We start from the raw sequence: 22,411 nt of genomic DNA on the forward strand, positions 1-22,411 counted from the left end.
TTGTAATAAAAGCAATATAGAAAGAAGTCAGTAAAGTCTTTCCCTGATCCAAACCATAAAGGCAGAGGCTGTCTTTTTCATTAGTATTCCCTGCAAATTTGCCAATAAAAATGTTCTAAATTTTGGGGACTCCAGAGAATAGAGACCAATAAAGTAGAATATTTGTAGTTCAAGGTTGAAATGAGGAGTCCTTGGTGATCTCTGAGATTGGTTCCTTTCTTGCAGATAGCTCATTACACAAACTAGTAGTGCTCCTAGCACTGATGATGTTACCTAGTTTGGGCAATGAAATGCCTGCAAGAAAACAACCAAGTTTAGAGAGCACAAAGAACTCCACAAAGAGTAAAGTTTAGAAGCTAGAGCCCAGTGGGAAACCACATTTTTAAAATGCTTTTCAACCTTAGCAACTTTAAGATATGTGGACTTCGACTCCCAGAATTCCCCAGCGAGACACGCTGACTGGGGAATTCTGGGAGCTGAAATTCACATATTTTAAAGTTGCCAAGTTTGAGAAACGCTGCTTTAAATGACTGATTAGCCTGGTGCTCCCAACTTCTCCCCTAACCTACATCCAAAATCCATTATTTTAATGTCCCTTTATTGCTAAATCCCCGAAGTTCTAACAATTTACTCATGATAGGAACCGAACAGGCGGAGCAGAAAAAAATCAAGCAGAGTCAAGTGTGGCTAAATTTCCTGGCAAAAAGAGTCAAATAACAAAATGTGTCTTTTCTGCTTCTAAGCCAAGAGTCATGTTTTGGAGCAGCAAAAACACCTAATTATTTTGGATAACCTGTAGCTTCCCATAGGGAATGTCAAGATACTCATGAGTCTGCACTCCATACCCCAAGTTACATAAACTTTGGTATTAGGAATTATTAACACTGAAGGGATATAGATACAGAGCCCCTCGTTCTGCAATAAAATCTCAAGATGGCAAGGGAAGCATTATTCCCTACATATGACAGCTGCACATGCCATGATCTTGAGGCATGAAAATCTCTTCCAGATATTCCAGTAGAAGATTCCACTTACTTTATCATCTGCCCATTAATTTGCCCCCTGTGTCTAGTCAGCCATCTGGCAAGCACTTTAACCTTAGTTTTATCTTCTGTTTTATAAGAACTAATAATTAACATCTTACCAAGAAGGCTCCTGCAATGAACTCTATTACTAGAATAAATAGATGTAAATGGCTGTGTGTTGTGCTACAATAGTTGTATATATAACATTAATCCCCTCTATTCTGGATTACGTGTTGAAATTCATCAGATTTTTTAGGTCTGATTAGGGAGATATTTTGGAAAGCTCGCATGCACCATTTTGAGTCAGCTCAACATTTTCCACTTCAGAGAGAGGCAGCTTTTTAAATTAAGCAGGAAATATAGGAAAATTACATTAAAATTACACAATTCCAGGTTGTATGGAGTTGCTGAGAAATATTTAAGTATCAATTAAATATTAAGAGAGAAAATGAGTTAACCTGCAAAGAACTCAACTTTGTGTAGCCAAAGTCTTCAATTTTCAAACTAAATTTTAAGTAAGGTTCCTCATAATTATCCTAATTTTAAAAAAGTTGGAATTGTACCAGAGACATGTAATAAGAAATAGCTAAATTCTCTTTAGGTTCCATGAAGATCCTACAATAAATGTTGCTAGAAGATGGAAAGTCAAAGGTATTGATCAACCAATATAGTGATCTGGAATTGAGAATACAATATTTTATGGATTGACATTATTTCAAAAATGTAAGGTACTTAGACCTGGGGGTCCCAAGTTGTTCTTGCAGAATCAAGAGAAAAAAAGGGCAACGACAATCTGTACCCAGTTTTAGCAATAAACCAGTGCCTCTATTCTTTGAAGAATGAACATCTGACCGTTTCATGCTCTAGTTCATTTTTGAGATTATTATTACATACTCAACAAAAAATTGCCAAGGAAAGGTTTTTGAACTTCAGTTGATTAAAAAAGTGTGGCTTCTATACCTATTGTATATATTGGAGAGCTTTTGGAGGACTTCTTATATTAAAATGCTGGCTTTGGTTTACAAACTGAGTTTTTTTGGTCCACCTGAGACGCTAATCAGTGAGTAGAAAAAAGAAAGGTCTTTTAGTTGCAAAACTCTAGCTGCTTTACTCATACTAAAAAGAAATGAGATTGGTTCACTGCTTGCTTTATTTTTGTACAACTAACCATTTAATTCTGTATTATTACTTACTATATTTCACTTTTAAATTATATGGCTTTTATTCCCTTTTTCTTTTCTCTTTTTTGAATGATTGGATTTATGATGGTTTTTAATCTGAAGTATTGATGTTCTTATTGTTCACTGATTCCTGTATCTGGGAGATCAAGGAATAGATCTGCATATACTTCCAGATTATTTTGGTTCGGAGGCTTCATTAACCCATGTCTTTGATTTATAAATTTTCAAAACCCACTTCTGAATAGCCAGGTTTGTAACAGAAATGCTTGAGGTTTTATCTTTGCAAATACCACACATTAAAAAGATAGACTAGAGAAACACAAAGAAATATAAGAGACAGTTCAAACATTATTGCAGCCCATAAATTTGTATGAAACAATGCACAAATTGTGTGTGCCCTAATACATTTTGCATTGAGAATTAGACACTAATTACTCCACATTTCATTAGAGTCATTATTTGCATGCAGAGCACTAGCAGAAGCAAAAAAAGCCCAGTATGAAAGCATCAAGGAAAGGGTAAAACAACATGACTTGCTGCGTTTTGAAGCCATTAACGTTAGTACCAAATTGTGCTTGCTTCTGCTCTCATTTCCCACAGTCCAAATTCTCACATAAGAAATTTTCCCCCCATCCAATCTCTTGAAATATCTGTACTGAATGAAGATTCTCAGAAGTGTCCAGGGACATTGTGGTGCATTATAATCCAATCTGAATGCAGGCAAGGAATAGCTAATGCTACTTCCTCGGCATCAAACTCTCTTTACACTGAATTTTGGACACCACTCTGATTTCTGCACTCTGGAATTTCTATGGAACAGAACAGCTTCAGCAACGTTCCCCCCCCCTTCCCCCAAATTCTGCAAAAAAAATAAAAATAGAATTAATTAGTCCTTCCCATCATTTCTCCTCACTGTGAGAATATTAGTGAGGAGAAAGATGAACAATAATTGATTTGTGAGTATTTTTTCAAGACTTTGAGTCAATAACTTTGCCAGCCAGCTTGTAATGCATGTCCATTTCATGTGCTTGGGTCTCATTCCTGTGGAATCCACCAGGGCAACTTTCATGATCATAAACAGAAGGTTGGTGTTTAAGGTCAAAGTTCTTTTAGTAGGGAGGATAGAGAAAGAAGAGATCTGAAGTGGGTATGAGGTATTGGTAAATATGCTTAATTCTATCTCCAATCAACATAATCATTCTTTGCCTTTGAAAAGAGAAAGGCTGGGTCCTCAAAGAGACACACCTTATATTGCTACTCAACTATTGTTGTGCTGAAATAACAATAATAAGGAGAGGGTATATTTTGCTATAGGTCACTATAATAGGTCACTATTGAAGGTGCTTCACATCCCGCCATAGTCACTGTCACTGCACTGTGTTTCCTAATCCATGATTTGACAAACTGGGATCATGGATTAGCTTGCCCGATCCATCTTTTAATGTTATATCTGTTCACATGAGGGCATTAGAAAAGTAAAAAGTAATCTAAGCAGGACTATGAGCTGGCAGCCATGGGGCACAATTATCTCTTCTAGCTTAGAACTCATGATCTCAGAAGAACAGCTACACTATAGCTCATGTGGGAATTATGAATATAGCAGAAACTCTACATAGTATTTCATTTAGATGTATCTTCCAAAGAGTACATATCTCCCTGCTCTTTAGGAAATTATTTAACAAGCAACAAATTCAGTTGTCAAAGAATGCTACATACACTGGGAATTATTTGTGCAGATTGGTCTGCCGAAAGAATTATAATAAAGCAAAGGGAGGTGCTTACTACTGATATCAGAACTTCCAGTTCTGATACTGATTGGTGAGTTTTTGCAGCCTAGGGATAGCTTGAAGTTGTGGGTATGAACCTGGGTAAACATTATAGCTCAGAAAACTAGTTTTCCCATAAACTTCATCTATTTATTTCAGGGCAATTTCCTTCTTACATAACCACAATTAACTCCAGTTGAATTAAATGGGCTTAGTTCAAGGATGCTATAGGCTTGCAGTTTGTGATAATGCACGATAGAGTTGGTATTCTATAACTATTGACAAGCTATGATTCTTATTTTATTGGCTTTGGTAATGTGCTTGAACTGATCTCAGGACCAAACTGTATTTTGTGCTTAAAGTTTTGATGAGTTTTGGGAAAGATAGGGTTTTTTTTAAAGGAAAAAAAAACCTACATAAACCATTGCCTTATGGCAGCAAACAAATTTAATAAATAAATAAATAAAAGAAACAGTTGCACCAGTTTCCTGCCAAAAAACCCTCTCTCTTCTTACTGCTAAATGCTGGTGAAGATATTGGTTAGTGAATATAGACTTTTCAAAGGCCAATAGCAGCCAGCAATGAAGAAAATTTTCAGCAGCAGAATGACACAAGATTTTGCAGTTGTTTTTGTTTGATTTCAAAGTAATTCATGAAAACATAAATAAAATATAATTTAGAACCCCAAATTTTGATATTTATTTCCTTTTTTTTATAACTTGCAATATTTCAGCAAGCCTACATCAGCAAGCCCTCTTCCAAAACTTAAAATAAAATTGTAAATTATGTATCTGCTACAAAAATATATAAAGAAACATGGCCACAACATTGCCAGTTGGTTGTTTTATGTTGCATGAGGTCAAATGTAGCAAAACAAAATAAAATATCCCTCCCTGAAATAATTTGTCTTCAAATTAAAATAGTTACAGCCATACACGCTTGCAAAGTAATTGGTTTATAATCATATATTTGTGGCTCAGAATTCAGAAATTTCCACTGTAGTTAAATTAGACAATGCACCATTGTAGAATGAAAAGGTTGGATAGTGATCGAGAGACAGTGAATGTTATATGCCTAATGGGAACATACAGGAAAGGACAAAGGGGAAATCTAGCCATTTGTCATGCAAAGCAGTGCTAATTCTTGTTTAATATACTTTTGAGACTTCTTTCTACTGCTTCATCTAATTCTTCTTCCAACTCCTCCTTCTTGGACATGGCCAGTTTAGACTGGTAATCTTTCACTATTTGGTCTATGTAGGGTGCACTTTGAGTTCCATGTAGCATTAATGTCCATTCTTTCAGGACTCCCCTTTGGGGTAAGATCCCAACAAACCCAACTTCGAGAACCCAAGTACCTCTGGGGTCTTCTCCCCAAGAATGTGTAGTCATGAAAGGCCACTTGTCAAAGCCCACTTTGGAATCGTCATCCCTTGGCCGCCGACTCAGCAAGATGGATTTTGTCCCCATTGGTGAGGTCATGTTGATATTCAAATCCCCTCTTCTTGTAGAGTTCACTGTGATAACTGCTTGAACATGTTCAAGGTAACGGACAAAGTTCTCTTTCCCCTCACAGGCATCTGTTGAAAGTGTCAGAACCAGCTTGCCACCAGATGATACTTTCCTAGGATTTGCAAAGAAAAGTAATGCTGAATACCATGTTTTCCTCAGTACCCATCAATCCAAAAGTGCAGATTAAGACAGAATGAAAATATAAAAAGACTGCATTAAGATAATTAATAGGTTATTTATTTTTAATACAAATTTATGTAGCTGTCCAAACTTACACATAGGTGACTCCTTGGTGACTTACAACATTAAAACACCCCTCATATAATAAAACCCAGAACAAAAACCACAACATGACTGGCTCTGTCTCCATTTGTGGTCTCCAGGCCCACTGGAAAAAATCAGATTTGGAGCTTTATGAGATCATGAAATTGTGTGCTTTCCTTTCACGTCATAACTTGTTTATAGTATTCTATTTATTATTTAAGTTTATAATCAGCATTTCTACAAAGAGCATCTTGGGCAGATTCAAATTTCCTGCTTGGCTCATTACCAATATAGATACATCACTAAATGCAAGAGTGGATGTTGTCATCTTATTCTTACTCCCAGCCCAATACAAATGCTTCCTGTGCCTCTATTTTCCAGCTGTGATTCAAATATTCTATTTTCTACCTGAGCCATCTTAAATCCTGCAGAGAATAAATCTTTGTTCTTTTTTTAAAAAAAAGTTTTTATTAAATATAAAAAAATCCATTTCTAAATAAACTGTGTTGTCTGCATACAAATAATTTTGAGAAATCATAATATTTGCAATAATATTGATCACATTAATATTGATCCTATAATAACCAACAGAAACAGAAGTTAGAAATATGGAAATATAAGAAAATGATTAATTTTATAAGGAAGATTAAGTAAAATGGATGAGCAATCTTTGTTCTATTTTATGACAATACTATACCACATTCCCTCCTTTTCAGAATCTACACTTTCCTATGGCATCTAATTTTGGCTGCCACACTGCTATGTCCTCTATTGGTTGGCAGTCATTATCTTTAATAAGGTTTTGGCTGAACCAATAATGGCCATTAAGTAAATGAACAAATCTCAACCATAGAAACTCACATCCCAGCCATCTCTCAATGGGAACTCATTTTTGTTTTTGTCCAAATTGGATGAAGCATAATCTCCTTACTTTCAACTCCCTGCTTACAATAATACAAAGATTTTCCTTTCCTTTTCTTTCGTCTCCTTTCCTTTTGTCTCCTCTCCTCTCCTTTCTTTCCATATAGCTGAACTACAACTTCCAGCATTTCTCATTATTGCCTTCAGTAACTCTATGATACTAAGCTATTATATTTAAATTTGTCCAGATAAAACCTACCCAATATGTTCTATAATCCTTATAAAACCTTAACATCAGTAATGTGTAAATTCCTATAAAATATATGGAATGGTAAATTAATAAATTGCCCCAGTTAATTGTTTGGTTCTTTCATTGACTTCATATGAAATCAAATAAGAAAATAATTGGACTGCCTCGCATTAAGCTGAAGGCTTGAGAACATAGAACAAACAAAGTATTAATGCGTCAATGAAACAGCATTCAGATTACATATGCAGAGTCCTAAAAGTAACCTGGAGTCATCAATATATGATGGAATAAATCAGATACAAATTTAATGAATGATTTAATTTGCTTCAAACTGGAATATTATTTACCATGCTCAGTTATTGGTTTCATTTGAACACTAGTCATGGACAACTTGTTGCATATAAGAACTAAGACTGTCATTAAAATTTCTGGTATTGGACTAAGAACTTCCGGTCCTGATGTTGGCTTGAATATTATATTTTTAATCCAGTTTAGAAAGCAAAGTGAATGCTTCAATATGTGCCCAACTTTCTCCCTCTAAATAAAGAACCCTTGATATATACAATCTTCAGATCATGTAGGAATGTAAAGCAATGTGGAAATTTATTTATGAAAGAATGGATGAGCTCTTAAGAGTCATGGTGGCATAGTGGTTAGAGCGCAATATTACAGGCTACTTCTACTGATCACCGGCTGCCAGCAGTTTGGCAGATCAAATCTCACCAGGCTGAAGGTTGACCCAGTCCTCCATCCTTCCAAGGTGGGTAAAATGAGGACCCAGATTGTTGGGGGTAATAGGCTGACTCTGTAAACCTCTTAGAGAGGGCTGTAAAGCACTGTGAAGCAGTATATTATTCTAAGTGCTATTGCTATTGCTAAAGAAGGAAATTAACAATTCAAATTAACAATTCAATCCCAGGAAAGTAAAAGTTTCAGAAAGAAACCCTGCCTTGATTTTATCTGGTATAAAATGGAATAGAAAGAACCTCTGTCAAGCTTTTAATGTTCTATAGATATCACAATAAAATAGAATCCCTGTAATTTTTTTGGTGAATTATCTTTTTCTTGAGCTGGCCTACCTTGAACGAGTAGTCTTACAAGCATAACAGTGTTGCTTCCATGGATACTTGACTATGAAGACCTCCTGAAAAACTGACTTTCAGAGATGACTATAATACTGTGCTTTCAGTGTCTTAGGCACTAGAAAGGAATAGCTATATTGACAGAAATGCTCATTTGTTGCTGCTTTTATTTTTACTAACACCAGGAAAAAGACCAGGGAAAGCATTATAGATTATGGTCCAATGCAAAAGACGATCTATTGGAAAGGACAATAAGACACTCAGGTTCTGCTATATTTCAACTAATACAACTCAAGGACTGTAGCTTTCTTAATTTTTATCATCAGTTTTCGAGTGAGGAGGAAGAACTATTTTCTGATTTTTTTTGAAAGGTGGCCCCATTTACTATTTATAAACAAAGACAAGCCAAATAATAATTGGGGTTCCCTGACGGAGTTAAGCATGCCCTTTTTATTACTCATGGGTCTTGCAAGTTGAAATGTACACAGAAAGCTGCTTGATCTAGTGCTTTGAGAATTCCTATATGGTAACTTTTCATGAAATCTATTTTCTGCGGTTACAAGTGAGGAATGGAGCACCAAGCTCTTTCCCAGAAGGCATTTCCTGACCATTTTTGATTCAGCCTTTCACGTTGGCTTTATATCAGAAGGAAAATGCCATGTAATTGCCAAGCTGGGTTTACTACTCCAATTTTCTCCTTCTAAATAAGAGTGGATAATCTGAATCATATTGAATAACTCTGTTCTTTATTCCTACATGTGGAGAGTTAGTGAAGGATAACTAATCCATTGAAGTGAGGCAACAGATTTGTAAATTTAAATTGGATTAAGGACTCATCAATACAGATATTTACTGTGGGTAAGAAAAAATGTTCCTCTCACTGATTCTGAAGACATGATCATGCCAGAAAACCTTCCTCTTATAGGCAGCCCACAGCTGAGGCAAATTGAAGCTAGGCCAGGGTGTTTTGGCATGAAATTAATGATTTTTTTCCTGGGAAAATGAAAGACCTCTCTCATCCAGACAATCCATGGCACATGGAGAAGGAGACTTAAATATTTGACACAACTGAGGACTATGATTGGCTTGGTTATAGCTTGACAGGTCTGCTGTAAACCTGCCCCATTCTTTTCAATGTGGCACCAATCCTGCAGTGCTGGTTTGGCTGCAAATCAGACAAGAAATTGACTACTGGAGACAGTTCTTTTTTTCTTTCTTTCTTTTTAAAAGAGATCAGCTGACTGAGGGACCAAGAGAATGGAAACCTGAAATTGATTAATCCCCCTTCAGCCTAACACATGCAATTGAACAACTTGATTCTTATGCTTCTAACAACCTGACTCCTGCTGAGCTGAACTCCTCCCGTCTTCTCTTAATGGAATGTTATTTTAAAAGGCTCAATCTGCCACAAAATGTAACTTGTCACAGGTATGGCTTCAACATATATATTTTCCCTTCCCTATCTTTCAAAGAGTCAGTTTGGTGCAGTGGGTAAGGCATCAGACTAGAAATTGGGAGACCAGGAGTTCTAGACCCACATCAGGCACAGAGTAAGCTTGGGCCAATGCAGGGGTGAAATTCAGCAGGTTCTGACAGGTTCTGGAAAACCGGTAGCTGAAATTTTGAGTAGTTCGGAGAACCGGCAAATACCACCTCTGGCTGGTCTCAGGAGTGGGGAGGGAATGGAAATTTTGCAATATCTTTACCCTGCCATGCCTACCAAGCCACGCCCACAGAACCGGTAGTAAAAAATGTTGAATTTCACCACTGGGTCAATCACTCTCTCTCAGTCCTCAGTGATAAACCACTTCTGAAAAACCTTGCCATTAAAAATGCAAGGACTAGTTCAAAAGTCAGATAATGACTTGAAAGATCACCCCCATAGAAGCACCTTTTGAAGACTATAGCTTAGTAACTATGCTGTGTATGCTGTGATTTGGCACAAACTTCTATACAGTAACATTTCAAACTGCAGCTTTTCTCTTCTTAACTGCACAAATCTTAATCTTTCATCTTAATAGCTAATAGGTTGATAGTCTATCAGGTTAATAATTATTTTGGGAAAAATTATGTCAGTCTGAGGTTACTCCATAGCTGATGTGTTATCTCTCTTATACAGAGCATCTTTCTTTTTCTTTTTTTCATAAAGTTTTTTTTTATTTTTCATTTTCATAACATAGCAGTAGACTTATATACCGCTTCAGCAGTAGACTTATATACTGCTTCATAGGGCTTTCAGCCCTCTCTAAGCGGTTTACAGAGAGTCAGCATATTGCCCCCAACAATCTGGGTCCTCATTTTACCCACCTCAGAAGGATGGAAGGCTGAGTCAACCCTGAGCCGGTGGGATTTGAACCGCTGAACTGCTGATCTAGCAGTAGCTTGCAGTGCTGCATTTAACCACTGCGCCACCTTGGCTCTTATCATATAATCCACAGGTATACTATTACATAGCCAACATCGTATTGTATTATTAAATGTTTACATTAATTCATCTTACTATCAACTCTCCAAAACAAAAAGAAAAAAATGGCTATTGGCTCTTCTGCTCTCCATGCACTATATTTGTGCATTCACTTTCTACTCCCTCTCTCTTCCCCCTCCCTTACCTCCTTTCTTCTCTCTGTCCTCCTTCCCTTCTCTACTTCCCCTTCCTCTCTCCTACTCCTCTCTCCCCTTTCCACTCCTCATTTCTCTCCTCTGCTTTCTGTTCTTCTGTTTGAAAGCGCAGACAAAGAACTTCGGGGTGGGTGGGGGGTGGGGGGGCTGGTGTAACAACCCTCCACTTTCCTTTCTTCTTTTTCATTTAGAAAAAAAAAGTCAGTATTATTTATGTTCTCAAAATTTCTTTGTCTTTTCCAGGTTTAATTTATAGTTGTGGGTTAGATAAATTCTCTTACCAGGTTTTTTATCTCTCCTCGTCTCCGCCTGTTCCAAAATTATTTTGACAAAAAGGCCAGCACCTTGTCAGCCATGAAGGCTGCCGTCCTGATTCCAATTCATAAGCAAACCTCTAACCCACAAGACATCTGTTGCTTTTCTCAGGGTCTGATGAGACGCTGCCCTTCTTCCCCCACACCTCCAGTGTGGGTTCTGATTCAAAAGAATCTTTGGAGATGGTTTGTCAGACAGGGTTCATGTGAGACTCATAGGAGCCCACATCTCCCACGTCTGTCCAGCTGGAGAACTTCCTGTCAACTCACAGACCACTGGTTTAAAGAGTTTGTTCAGCAACTGTATTTAAACTATACAAATTCAGTCATCCACTTCGCTACAACTAAGAAAGCTGCAATTTTTGCTGCCAATGGGCTGACAAGTAATTAGTCCTTTGAGGGGGGAGGGGGGAGGAATGGGTTGAAATACTATGCCAGAACACATTCTGTAATATAATGATACTTAGTTTTTTCCAGCAGTTGATATTTAAATTTCATCCAGGGAAAACCACCAAACACTGCCCTCAAAGAATGTGGATAGCAGCACAGCATAATCCCATTCCTGATGTGTATGACGGCCAAGGACAATGCAATTTATGCCAATGCATTTTTTCCCCAGCTACAGGATTAAATGAAAGGACAGTAAAAGAGCTATGGAAAGTTCTAAGACACTTCTGTTTATTGTTACTTACTGAGGCTCTTGGACTGATCCACCCACACAGTGAAATCTCTCTGGAACCGTCTTCCAGTCTTTAGCCATTGTAACCATTGCCCCAGCATCTAGGACCCCATAGCCAAACAAGTGGTTGAATTCAAGGCCAACTCCATTTCTTCTCCACTTGTGAACTTCATCATGAAGCTGGTTCCTTTTGGATGTGAGAACAGTCAAGTGTTGCAAATCCCGCCAAGTCAGATCCACACTGCCAGGAAGCAAAATAGGGAGATCTGACATCTTTAGAAAATCTATTTTGGCAAAGACCATTATATATCTCAGACAGTTGTTATGTGGATATAAACAAGACTTTTAAAAATAGAAATGATTCATTCTTAAGGCTCAATGAATCATCAAAAGGAGATTGAAAACTCTTCCAATAATCAAATTTCTTGCCCTTCATTTTAAAATGTGCAGAATGTGAAAACTAGATTTTTTTTTAAAAAAAAAAGTTGTCTGTAAAATCTCTCTTCTACCAGAATTACCACTATCACTATCCACATGACACTACCCTTTCCCTTTGATTTGCTTTTTGCTTAATACGTTAACTGGTGAACAGGCATCCTTCAATAACTAGTGCTAACAAAGATTCATTTTAGACTTTCTCAAAATTGTGTTTTTCAAAGAAAGATCAGCATTATGATCAACCCTATCTTGGCAAAGCCAAATGATTTGAAAGTTGCATTCCAATATATTTAAATGTTTAAAGCGGAGCTGTCAAATTCGCAGTCCGCTGGCCAGATACATCATGCAGTGGCCACACCCATGTCTGGTTTACCAAAGGAGAAAAAAGTTGCGAAACATCACATGACGCTGCCGTGACAACGCGAGTTTGACACTTTAGAGGGTATTAAGGGTTTAGACGGTGATTTCATGCACCTATCTCCCCCTCACTGTCTTGAAAACTCTTAGCGATGTCTTATGGCAAGAACATTCTGATTTAACAATCAAGGATAAATTTACTCTGCAATAAAAACAATACTTTTTAAAATACATGGATCTGTGGATAAATAATAGTAGTACTATCTAAACAGGTAATTCTGCCTGGGATGGGAGGGGGGAGAGAAAATTCACAAAATGAGTGTGAAGTCATTATTTAAGTCCGGTCCCTTTTGTATGTGATTATTATATCAATGCATGACAGGTCTTTGTTTGTGACATAATCTTGCAGATTTTGTCACCACTCTCCCTCCAGATAACAATGAAGAGGAAATAGAAGTTTTAGATAGACATAGATACAGACATATAGTGTAGACAGACATGCGGTGGAAGATTATAGAAGATAGATTAGATAGATGACAGATGGATAGACAGACAAATACTGTAATAGATTTTGCTTGAATTAAACTGAGAAATATTCTGTCCTATTCTTATAATACTTTGGCAGGTGATTTTCAGACCTCATTCAGAGGCACCATTTCCTACATATTCAATAAGTGTGCTTAGAAGACTATAGAAAGCAATACAGTGTATTAAGAAAATATGCACAACTAAAAGCAACCAGGGTGGAAATAACTAAGCCATGGCGGGATTGAACAGGAGGAGACAGATCTTTAAGAGGCCATGGGTTAGAAATGCATTAGAAAAATCAATACCTCTTCAAGAATAAGTGCCATCTTCCATGTACCTTCTCTAAAGTTAACCTCACTACATTCCAAAGAATTAAGCCCTCTTGATGAGAGTTGAGAATATGTGCAGGAGATAAAGAGTCCATGATGGAGCCGAATTGTATTGAAAGTGGTTTCAAATTCTTCTGTTAATACAAGAAGATCAAGTAATACAGAAGCAAACTGCATGGCTTTAAATCCTTTTGAATTTTTTAAAAAATATCCTTTCTCTCCTTGCACATTTTCTAAAAAACATGAAACTGTCTTCCGTGTGCAGCCTGCTTTAGATAGCAATTGATGTTCAGTTCATGGATGCTTAAAATTGGATTCCAAGCCATCGAGTGATTTGCATTTATAACAAAATAATTGATGGCTGCTTTCACCTACTTTGCTTCCAGGGCAAGAGCAAACACTCCTGCAGCCTCTGGGGCAGCTGCAGATGTTCCTGAGTGCCGTAATGTACAGTTGCCATATAGATCTGTTGTAGCCTGCAACAAAGTACAACAAGCTTAATTAGATAAATGATACTTGAGTAAAGAGATAAAAAGAGATATTAAACAGAAGAATCACTTCTTCCTAAGAAGGGTTCATTTTCTTGTGTTCTTTACTGGTAGTTTCTTGCTTATGGAATGTAAGCATTGCTTCTTGCCTTCTGTAGTTTCTTGTCTCCATACCATCCTCCAAGATTTCCTGCTCCAGGGTTTCTCAACTTAGGCAACTTTTAGATGTGTGGATTTCAACTCCCAGAATTCCCCAGCCAGCATGGAAATTCTGGGAAGTCCACACACTATAAAGCTGCCAAGGTTGAGAAACATTACTCTAGAGCAAGAATGTCCAACTTGGCAACTTTAAGACTTGTGAACTTCAACTCCCAGAATTTCATGTTGGCTGGAGAATTCTGGGATTCGAAGTCCATAAGTTTTAAAGCTGCCAAGTTTGGATATCTCTGGTGTAGAGCATACTTTAGGAGACAGGAAACCCTTACTCTAGAACATATTTTAGGATAAATCTGGATAAAGGAGGATTGGCCATATATCATATTTCCCAACTTGCTTTTAATGGCAACTTCCTGTGAATGAGTTCCATTCATGGGAACTATGGATAAAATTGACTACATTATAACATCAAGGGTTTTTAAATGTGGATTAGAACTGGATACTTTTCTTAGGGTTGGAGGCCACAATTCATTCCGATCATCTGAAGGGCTGCATCTGATGTTATTCAAAACTGATGCCACTAGAATAGAGCAGGATGAATTTTTGTGGTGGTAGAGGACACCAGTGGTGGGTTGCAGGTGGTACGCCCTGGTACAGGCGTACCGGTGCCTGCCGGGAGCACCGGGTACCATTCCGGTATGGTGCTCCAGAGGGCCCACCAGCCCGCCCACCATCCTTACCTGTATTTGAGCTCTTCAGCGGTTCCGCACATGCGCACGGAGCGCAAGACACCTGCGCGATGCTCCGCCAAACAGCTGGAGCATCGCAGAGGCTTTGCGGAGTGTCGCAGGAGGTAAGGATGCATGTGGGTGCTACACACATTCATGTGGTGGACACCAGGTCCCATTGCACCACACCTGTGGCACCAGGATCCGGAATCCACCACTGGAGGACACAAATAGACTACTCAGGAATAGGTGATCCTCATATTGTTCATAATGTGGTACACTTGTTTGTTTTGATTACCTTGTGTAGTCACTACAGGGTGATATATTATGTACCTTTTGGGGTTAGTTTCTTAAGGTAAACTAATCTTGTGTAATGATTAAATCAGCAATATTGTTTCTATAGCCTTATCAGCCAACCCCACCATGACATTGTCTGTTCCAGATAGAATTGAAACCAACTTCTATGAAGACTTTTTCCTCCATAGTTTTTTCCCCCCCAACCATATATGGCTGTTAGATTGTGCAGCACTTCAGATTTGATCGCAAGAAGTTGGAACACGCAGAAGTAGGGCTGTGTGCAAATCCTTAAACTAAACATGAAGCTGGAGAATTCAGTGAAGAGAGCATCTGTTTGCAATTCCTTAAAGTGCCTTTCCCTGAGATGGTGGGCAACTATCCCCATGTATTACAGTCAGATGGTTTGCAAGTTTACAGTTAAAGGCTTTTAAATATTACAGCAACTGTATAATTAACATTTTACTGTGTACATTTTTAATTTCCACATCTAGTTTTGCTTAATTTTAAAACTGAACTAGCCTACTAAATATACTTGCATATAGACTCTCATTAATTGTTATCTGATACCAACTTCATGCATTTTCTCAGGTTGAAGTACAAAAAACATACATATTCTTGAAAACTTTTATTCAAAACAATATTAAAATTATAATTCCTCAGATTATAACTAAAATGTCACCAAACATCTGTTCAGTAGAGAAATGAAGGTTGTCTTGCTTGATTTCCATAAAGAATTCATGACCTTTCCATGTTTGTCTTCTCACTAAATAATGAGAATCTCCAAAAGTAAATCTTCTTTCAGCCAAACTTCTCATTTTTTTTCATTAAACAGCAGTAAAATAGTTTTTTTTCTCATCTAGTGTTGCCTTCTGTTATCCCAAGTTTCCAAAAATTATTGGGTGGATAGTAGGGTAGCCACAGTGGTGGGTTTCAAAATTTTTAGAACCTCTTCTGTAGGTGTGCCCTGCTTTGTGGGAGTGGCTTGCCAGCCATGTGACCAGGTAGGAGTGGCTTGCCAGCCATGTGACTGGGTGGGCATGGCCAACTTGTAAAATGTGGTGAAACTCACTTAATAATGCTCTTGCTTAGCAACCAAAATGTTGGCTCAGAAACTGGCATTTGAACCACGCAAGTCTTAAAGCTGTCAAGTTAGAAGACCATTGCACCACATTAATATCTCTATCTATCAAGCCCAGGGGTGTTCAAACTTGACAGCTTTAAGACTTGTGGACTTCAATTCCCAGAATTCCTCCTCTTGCTCTTCATCTTGATGATGTGCAGGGGGAGGGAGCTGGAACTGGTTCTAAACGGCACTGTAGATTTGTGGAACCTCTTATATGGAAGAGGTTAGAACTGGCAGGAACCCACCCCTGGGTAGCCATTATTCAATGGATCAGTTGAATGAAGATAGATTAACAAAATATACAAAGGGAAAAAAAAGAAGTAATTGTTCAACCTACCACACCGGCTTCAGGATTTCGCTTTCTCCCATTGCTAAAAGTAGAAGCTAAAGTTGAGGAACAACTTTCATCATATAAAGCTGTCCGCCCATCATTAATAGCTGAATTGATGGAGATAGTCCACATGCTTGATGCGTAGCCATCACAGTTACAGTCATCATAACTACCTCCATCTCCAGAAGCCCAGACATAGATACTTCCCTTGCCACCACGGCCCTGCAGAACAGGTAAATCCAATCAGTTTTAGCCATTATATGTCAAATAGTTTTTTTTTAAATGATAGAGATATTAATGTGGGGAAAAAGTAGTTTCATGTGGAATCCACTGGTCGCTTGAGATAATGTTGCAGAAGCCACAGGAGTGTTGCCCCACCATACCACCCTATTCCCTGGTATGGACATCAGATCTGAGCTTTTATGGCTCTTGATTTTCAAGATTACGAAACTGTGAGTGTGGAAGTTCTGTCAAAAATATTAGCTGTAAAGGGGAGGGTAAGATATAAAGGACCCTAAATTTCAATCCAGCTCTCATTAAACGTCCATGCAGTCTAGGGTGAGAAGGGAGAACAATTTAAATAATAAATGTCTTCCTTCCACCTTCAGCCATAGAGTAACTGGGCAGACCTGCATGGGTAAAGCACATTAGCAAATGGATAGAAGTGCTCTGCTTATACAGATAAAAACACACACAGTTACTCAAATTGATAAATAACTTAGTTGTTTACATTTCTGTTTTAAAGGTTTTCTCAGCCAATTTCACAATCTATTGTACTCCCATTTATCAATATACTTATTCAGCTGCTGAAAGATTTTTTTCCCAGCAGTGAGCTAAGGCAGCCCAGGGAGATCAATGCAAGAAATAATAGGAACGGAACTTGCCCTTTATAACAATGGAAAGAGGTCCACTTAACTTCCCAGGTCACTTGATTCTCTAACAACTACGAACAATTAAAATCTTAAGCTCTGACACATACTTGATACAAGTGGGAGCTTTCTTCCCAATCCAGGTGGCAGATCTGTGACATCCAATTTAGATCAGGACAACGGAAAGAAGGGCACATAATTTAACTCTCTAAAGCTATTGAGATTCAATCTATTTCCTAGACATACAGAGAGACAGACAGATAGATTGCATTTCTCTATTTGAACAATCAGATAACCTTCAGCATCATTCCACTTTTCCTAAGGAACCAAATTTGTGAGTGTGTGGGAGTGTAGGGGACAGTTGGAACACTAATAACTCAATCAAAGAAGCTAGTCTACAACTTACATAGATTTGTGGTACAGCTACATCTCTGTACTATCAACTGAAAAAATAGGTCTCTGGTCTTTCACAATGAGTCTCCCTGAACACAAACAATTACTGCTACTTAAAGTTTCATAGGGTTATGTTGTTATTGTTCAAACATTCAGCAATCTGACTACAAGTCATCCTGGACTTGCAACCACAATGGAGCCCAAGATTTCCATTGTTAAGGCAATTAAGTGAGTTTTGCCCTATTTATGATCTTTTTGCCACAGTTGTTAAGCATATCAGTGAAGTTATTGACTTTACTTGTTGGAAGCTGGCTGGGAAAGTTACAAAATGTGATCACATGACCCCAGAACAGTGCAATTGTCATAAATAAATGCCAGTTGACAAGTGCCTGAATTTTGATCTCATGACCCTGAGGATACTGCAATGGTCAGAAGTGTGAAAAATGGTCATAAGTCACTTGTTATAATGCTGTTGTAACTTTGAACAGCCATTAAACAAATGGTTGTAAGTTGAGGACTACCAGTATGAACACTTGTTGAAATGGATGGAAACTAATCAAGGAGAGAACCAACCTAGAACTAAGGAGAAATTTCCTGATGGTTTACAACAATTACTGTATTTTTCGGAGTATAAGACGCACCTTTTTTCCTCAAAAAAGAGGCTGAAAATCTGGGTGCATCTTATACACTGAATATAGCATTTTTGCCTCCTGAAGCCACGCCCCTTCACCAAAATGGTCATGCATACCCTTATGGAGGCTTTCAGAGAGTTCCTGGGGGCTGGGGAGGGCAGAAATGAGCAGAAAAATGCCCCTCAAGGCCCCAGCAGCACTCTATAAGCCTCCATAAGGTTATGTGTGAATTTTTTTTTTACAAAAAAGGACCATTTTTTGCTCGTGTTTGGCCCCTCCGCCCCCCAGAAGCACTCTGCAAGCCCCCCAAGGCTATTCGTGCCTTTTTGAAAAAAATATTCCTGTTGCAAGCCGCACCTATTAATCCAAGTAAAAAATTCTTTCAAGAATTAAATAAAATAACTGCTAGGTTCATTTGGCAGGGACGAAAACTGAGGATTAAACTAAAGTCAATGCAAGACAGCAAGGAGAGGGGAGGCTTAGCATTACCAAATTGGGATTTAAATGCATCAGCAGTAACAATAACACTGGTGAAGGACTGGATAGAGCTAAAGAATAAAAGAATTTTGACCTTAGAAGGCCATGACCTGCAAGCAGGCTGACATACATTCCTATGGGATGATAAAAATAAAATGTACAAATACTTTCAAAATAGCAATAGCAATAGCAATAGCAAAAATCATTTAATCAGAAGAGCGTTATTGCAAAAATGGCTCAAAATCAAAAAAATCCACTATGTGAAAATCCCAAATTGGCTATCACCGACAGAAAGGACGACTCACCCAAATTTTACAGATTTGAAGAAAAATCTAAGATACAGAGACTTAATTAATAGACAGGGAAATTTAAAAACAATGGAAGAATTGGCAGATCAGAACATGAAAGTTGACTGCCTAACTTACCTTCAAATCAAAACTAAACACAATAAAGATACTAAATTACATGACATCGAAACAGAACCACACGAATTGGATAACATTATTCAAAGTTCAGATAGAAAGATGATAGGGAGAATATATAAATTCCTCCTGAAGTATAAAATGGAAGAGGAAATTGTGAAAGAACAAATGATAAAATGGGCACAGAACTTTGGCTATAATATTGAATTAGACAAATGGGAAAAATTTAGGGGAATAAATTTAAAAATGACACTATCAGTTGCATACAAGGAAAACCAGTACAAAATGTTTTACAGGTGGCACCTGGCACCAACAAGGTTAGCTAAAATCTAAACAAATACCTCCCCAAAAGTGTTGGAAATGTGAATCAATGCACAGAACATATTACCATTTATGGTGGACCTGTGAGGAGGCTAAAACTTTTGGAAAAAGATCAAAAATTGGCTGGAGGCAATAACAGGGGTTAAAATAGAATGGAAACCTTAAGTTGTTTATTAGGAATTATGTCTGTGAAATACAAAAAAGAAATCCAGTATTGAATACTACATATAATTATGGCGGCAAGGATTGCCTTTGCCCAGAAATGAAAAAACAAATTAATTCCAAGTGAAGATGAAATAATAAGAAAGGTTATGGACTGTGCCGAAATGGACAAACTAACTAAAAAAATCCAGGGAAAAGAAGAATCAGAATTCTACCAGATATGGGATAAATGGTATAGGTGGATGGAGGAAAGAAACAAAAATGAAGGAATATAACAAAACTCAAAAAACAATAGTTATGAGTAAAATAAGAGGGTTAAGAATGGTGAAATCCAAATAAAATACAATAGAAGGGGAAATAATATAAGGTGAGCAGTATCGATTGATGATTGCTATTATAAAGACAGGAAGTTCCTGTTCGTATTGTATTGCATAAATGTGGTGTACGTCTAATTTTTGTGTGTGTGTATTTTACATGTTTGTTAATAAAAATATTTTAAAAAAAAGAAAAAAAGGGCCCGTTTTCATGAAAACGGGCCGGTTTTGGGAGGTTTTGGGAGGCATGCGCGCTGGCCAGCTGACAGGGCAGCGCCTTGCATGCCTTGACAAATGGCTCTGCATGCCACCTGTGGCACGCATGCCATAGGTTCGCCATCACTGGTATAGGGTTTCCTGCCTGTGAAGAAGATTGGACTAGAAGACCTCCAAGGTCCTTTCCAACTCAATTCTATTCTATTCTTATTAAATAGTATGGTTAATTCTAATTCTGTTCCTTTGGTTTATCGTAAGGTTAAAATGTGGGACTGGTGGAATGTATTATTTAGTTTTCAATGAAGAAAATTAAGCAATAGCCAGTGGGTGATTGACAGTCTTTCTATGTTTTGCTTCACTGTGGAATATTCAGGTTGAGACCACATACAGTGAGGAAGTTGTATTTTTCTTATTCATAGATAAAACAGAGATGGCAGAATAGATTTTTAAAATATTAGAACAGGAGAAGGAGGAGGCTTGGAGAAGGAGGAGGCTTGCCCAATCTTTCTTCCTGTCACCTCCACCTTCCTGTCACCTTTAATAGTCAAACAGGCTTTGTCAAAGAATAAATAAATCATAAGTTCTTATATATATATATATATATATATATATATATATATATATATATATATATATATATATATATATATATATATATATATATATATATATATATATATATATATATATATTTATTTGACACTGTTGTCTGGTTTGTTCCTTCTCTACTCTCTGCCAAACTGCACTGCCAACCTAGCTCAATGCTTGTAGCATTTTAATATTGTCAAGCCAACAGATCAAAAACATCAATTGCAGGAAATAGTTCTGATCTCCTTATATGTTAAAAGGAATCTGACAGGCACAACTAGTTGGTAGAGGAATCTCAGTTTGAAGAAAAGTGATAGGTAGTTTTGTAATCTTCTATATAGAGCAATTCTAGTAGCAACAAGGAATATAAAAATATTAAGTGGCCTCAAGAAGTGAATTTTCCAACCAACTTTGGGCAAACTTGCCTTCAATTCTTCCCCTTTGCATTGGTAATTTCCAGGCCTTAATAAAGCAGTAGCAGATACAACAAAAGTTAGAATGTTATTCCTAAGGCAATCTGTCTGTTAGTCAAGGCAATAAAATATGTTTCAGTTATTCATTGTGTCTTCTTTGGAATCTCTTTTGTTCCAAAGTCAGGAACAAGCTTTTAGGACCATCAACTTTTAGGCCATGCTTCTCTTGAAGTCAAGAGGAAAACCATTATTCTTCTCCCTTTCAAATCCCTTTCTGACTCCTTTTTCACCTCTTTTCACCTCCCATTTCCTCAGGCTGCATTAGTTGGATTAGGCAATACTTTTTATCTCAGGTGGAAATTGCGGTAAAAGGAGGGGGGTGCCCCTCACCTTCCTTCTCCCTCTCTCCATCAGTAGCTGAAGTCATTAAAACAACTTTAGAGATATCCAGCTCTTATATCTTTACTCTCAGCATGCCTTTTTTTTCTGATGCCAAAGAGAAAACCTCTTTGAGCTATCAGGGATCAGATAACCACTACAGAGAATCAACTTGAGCCTATCCTGTGTGACTGTCAAGCAGGCAGAAACCTGTCAGAATAATTTACTGAGTTGGGTACACAAATGATCAAATTATCCTACTTAGGACACACTATGCAAATACTTAATTTTCTGAAGAGGTCTATAATTCTGGGAAATGTGGAAGGAAGGGGAACAAGAGGACAACCAGCAGCAAATTGAATGGACTCTGTTAGAGCAGCAATATATATATATCACAGGAAGACCTGAAGGAACAGTTTGGGAAAAGTTTAGCAACCACATAGATAGATGTTCTCCATGATGAACTGTCCCTAACCTTGTTGTTCTGGTCTTCCAACTGTGCACTCATTACTACTTTAACCAAGTCTCTCCACCTTGCTACTTGTCGTACTATTCTTCTCTTTCCTTCCACTTTTTCCCAGCATTAGAACTTTTTCCAGGGAAGTAGATCTTCACATGGTGTGACTGAAGTAGGATAATATGAGCCTGGTCATTTGTGCCTCTTGTGATGATTCTGGATTGATTTGTCCGTTGATCCATTTTTTTTCTTTGCTGTCCATGGTATTCTGAGAAGTCTTCTCCAACAGCAAAGTTTAAAACCATCAATACTTTTCCTAACCTGCTTTTTTAAAGTCCAATTTGTGCTTCCATAGATTGTTACAGGAAATACCATGGCTTTCACAATATCTTTGTAGTTATAGACATCCAGGTATCCAAATATTTTTTCCAAGGATTTCAAA

General features: G+C 37.6%; 1 protein-coding gene across 1 annotated transcript in view; it reads right to left on the reverse strand.

Moving 5' to 3' along the window:
- Positions 1–2,550: 2,550 nt before the first annotated feature.
- Positions 2,551–22,411, reverse strand: part of PCSK2 (proprotein convertase subtilisin/kexin type 2) — a 114,160-nt gene continuing 94,299 nt past the window's right edge. The window contains exons 10-13 of the mRNA XM_087716839.1: positions 16,334–16,549; positions 13,580–13,680; positions 11,566–11,793; positions 2,551–5,595 (exon numbers count right to left, since the gene is read on the reverse strand). Of these exons, the coding sequence (XP_087572965.1) occupies positions 5,109–5,595; positions 11,566–11,793; positions 13,580–13,680; positions 16,334–16,549 (1,032 nt within the window). The 3' untranslated portion in view covers positions 2,551–5,108. The remainder of the gene's footprint in view (positions 5,596–11,565; positions 11,794–13,579; positions 13,681–16,333; positions 16,550–22,411) is intronic.

This window comes from Thamnophis sirtalis, unplaced genomic scaffold (assembly GCF_051295495.1).
Source record: "Thamnophis sirtalis isolate CommonGarterSnake01/CBP01778 unplaced genomic scaffold, rThaSir2_p1.2 scaffold_5, whole genome shotgun sequence".
NCBI classification, from domain to species: domain Eukaryota; kingdom Metazoa; phylum Chordata; class Lepidosauria; order Squamata; family Natricidae; genus Thamnophis; species Thamnophis sirtalis.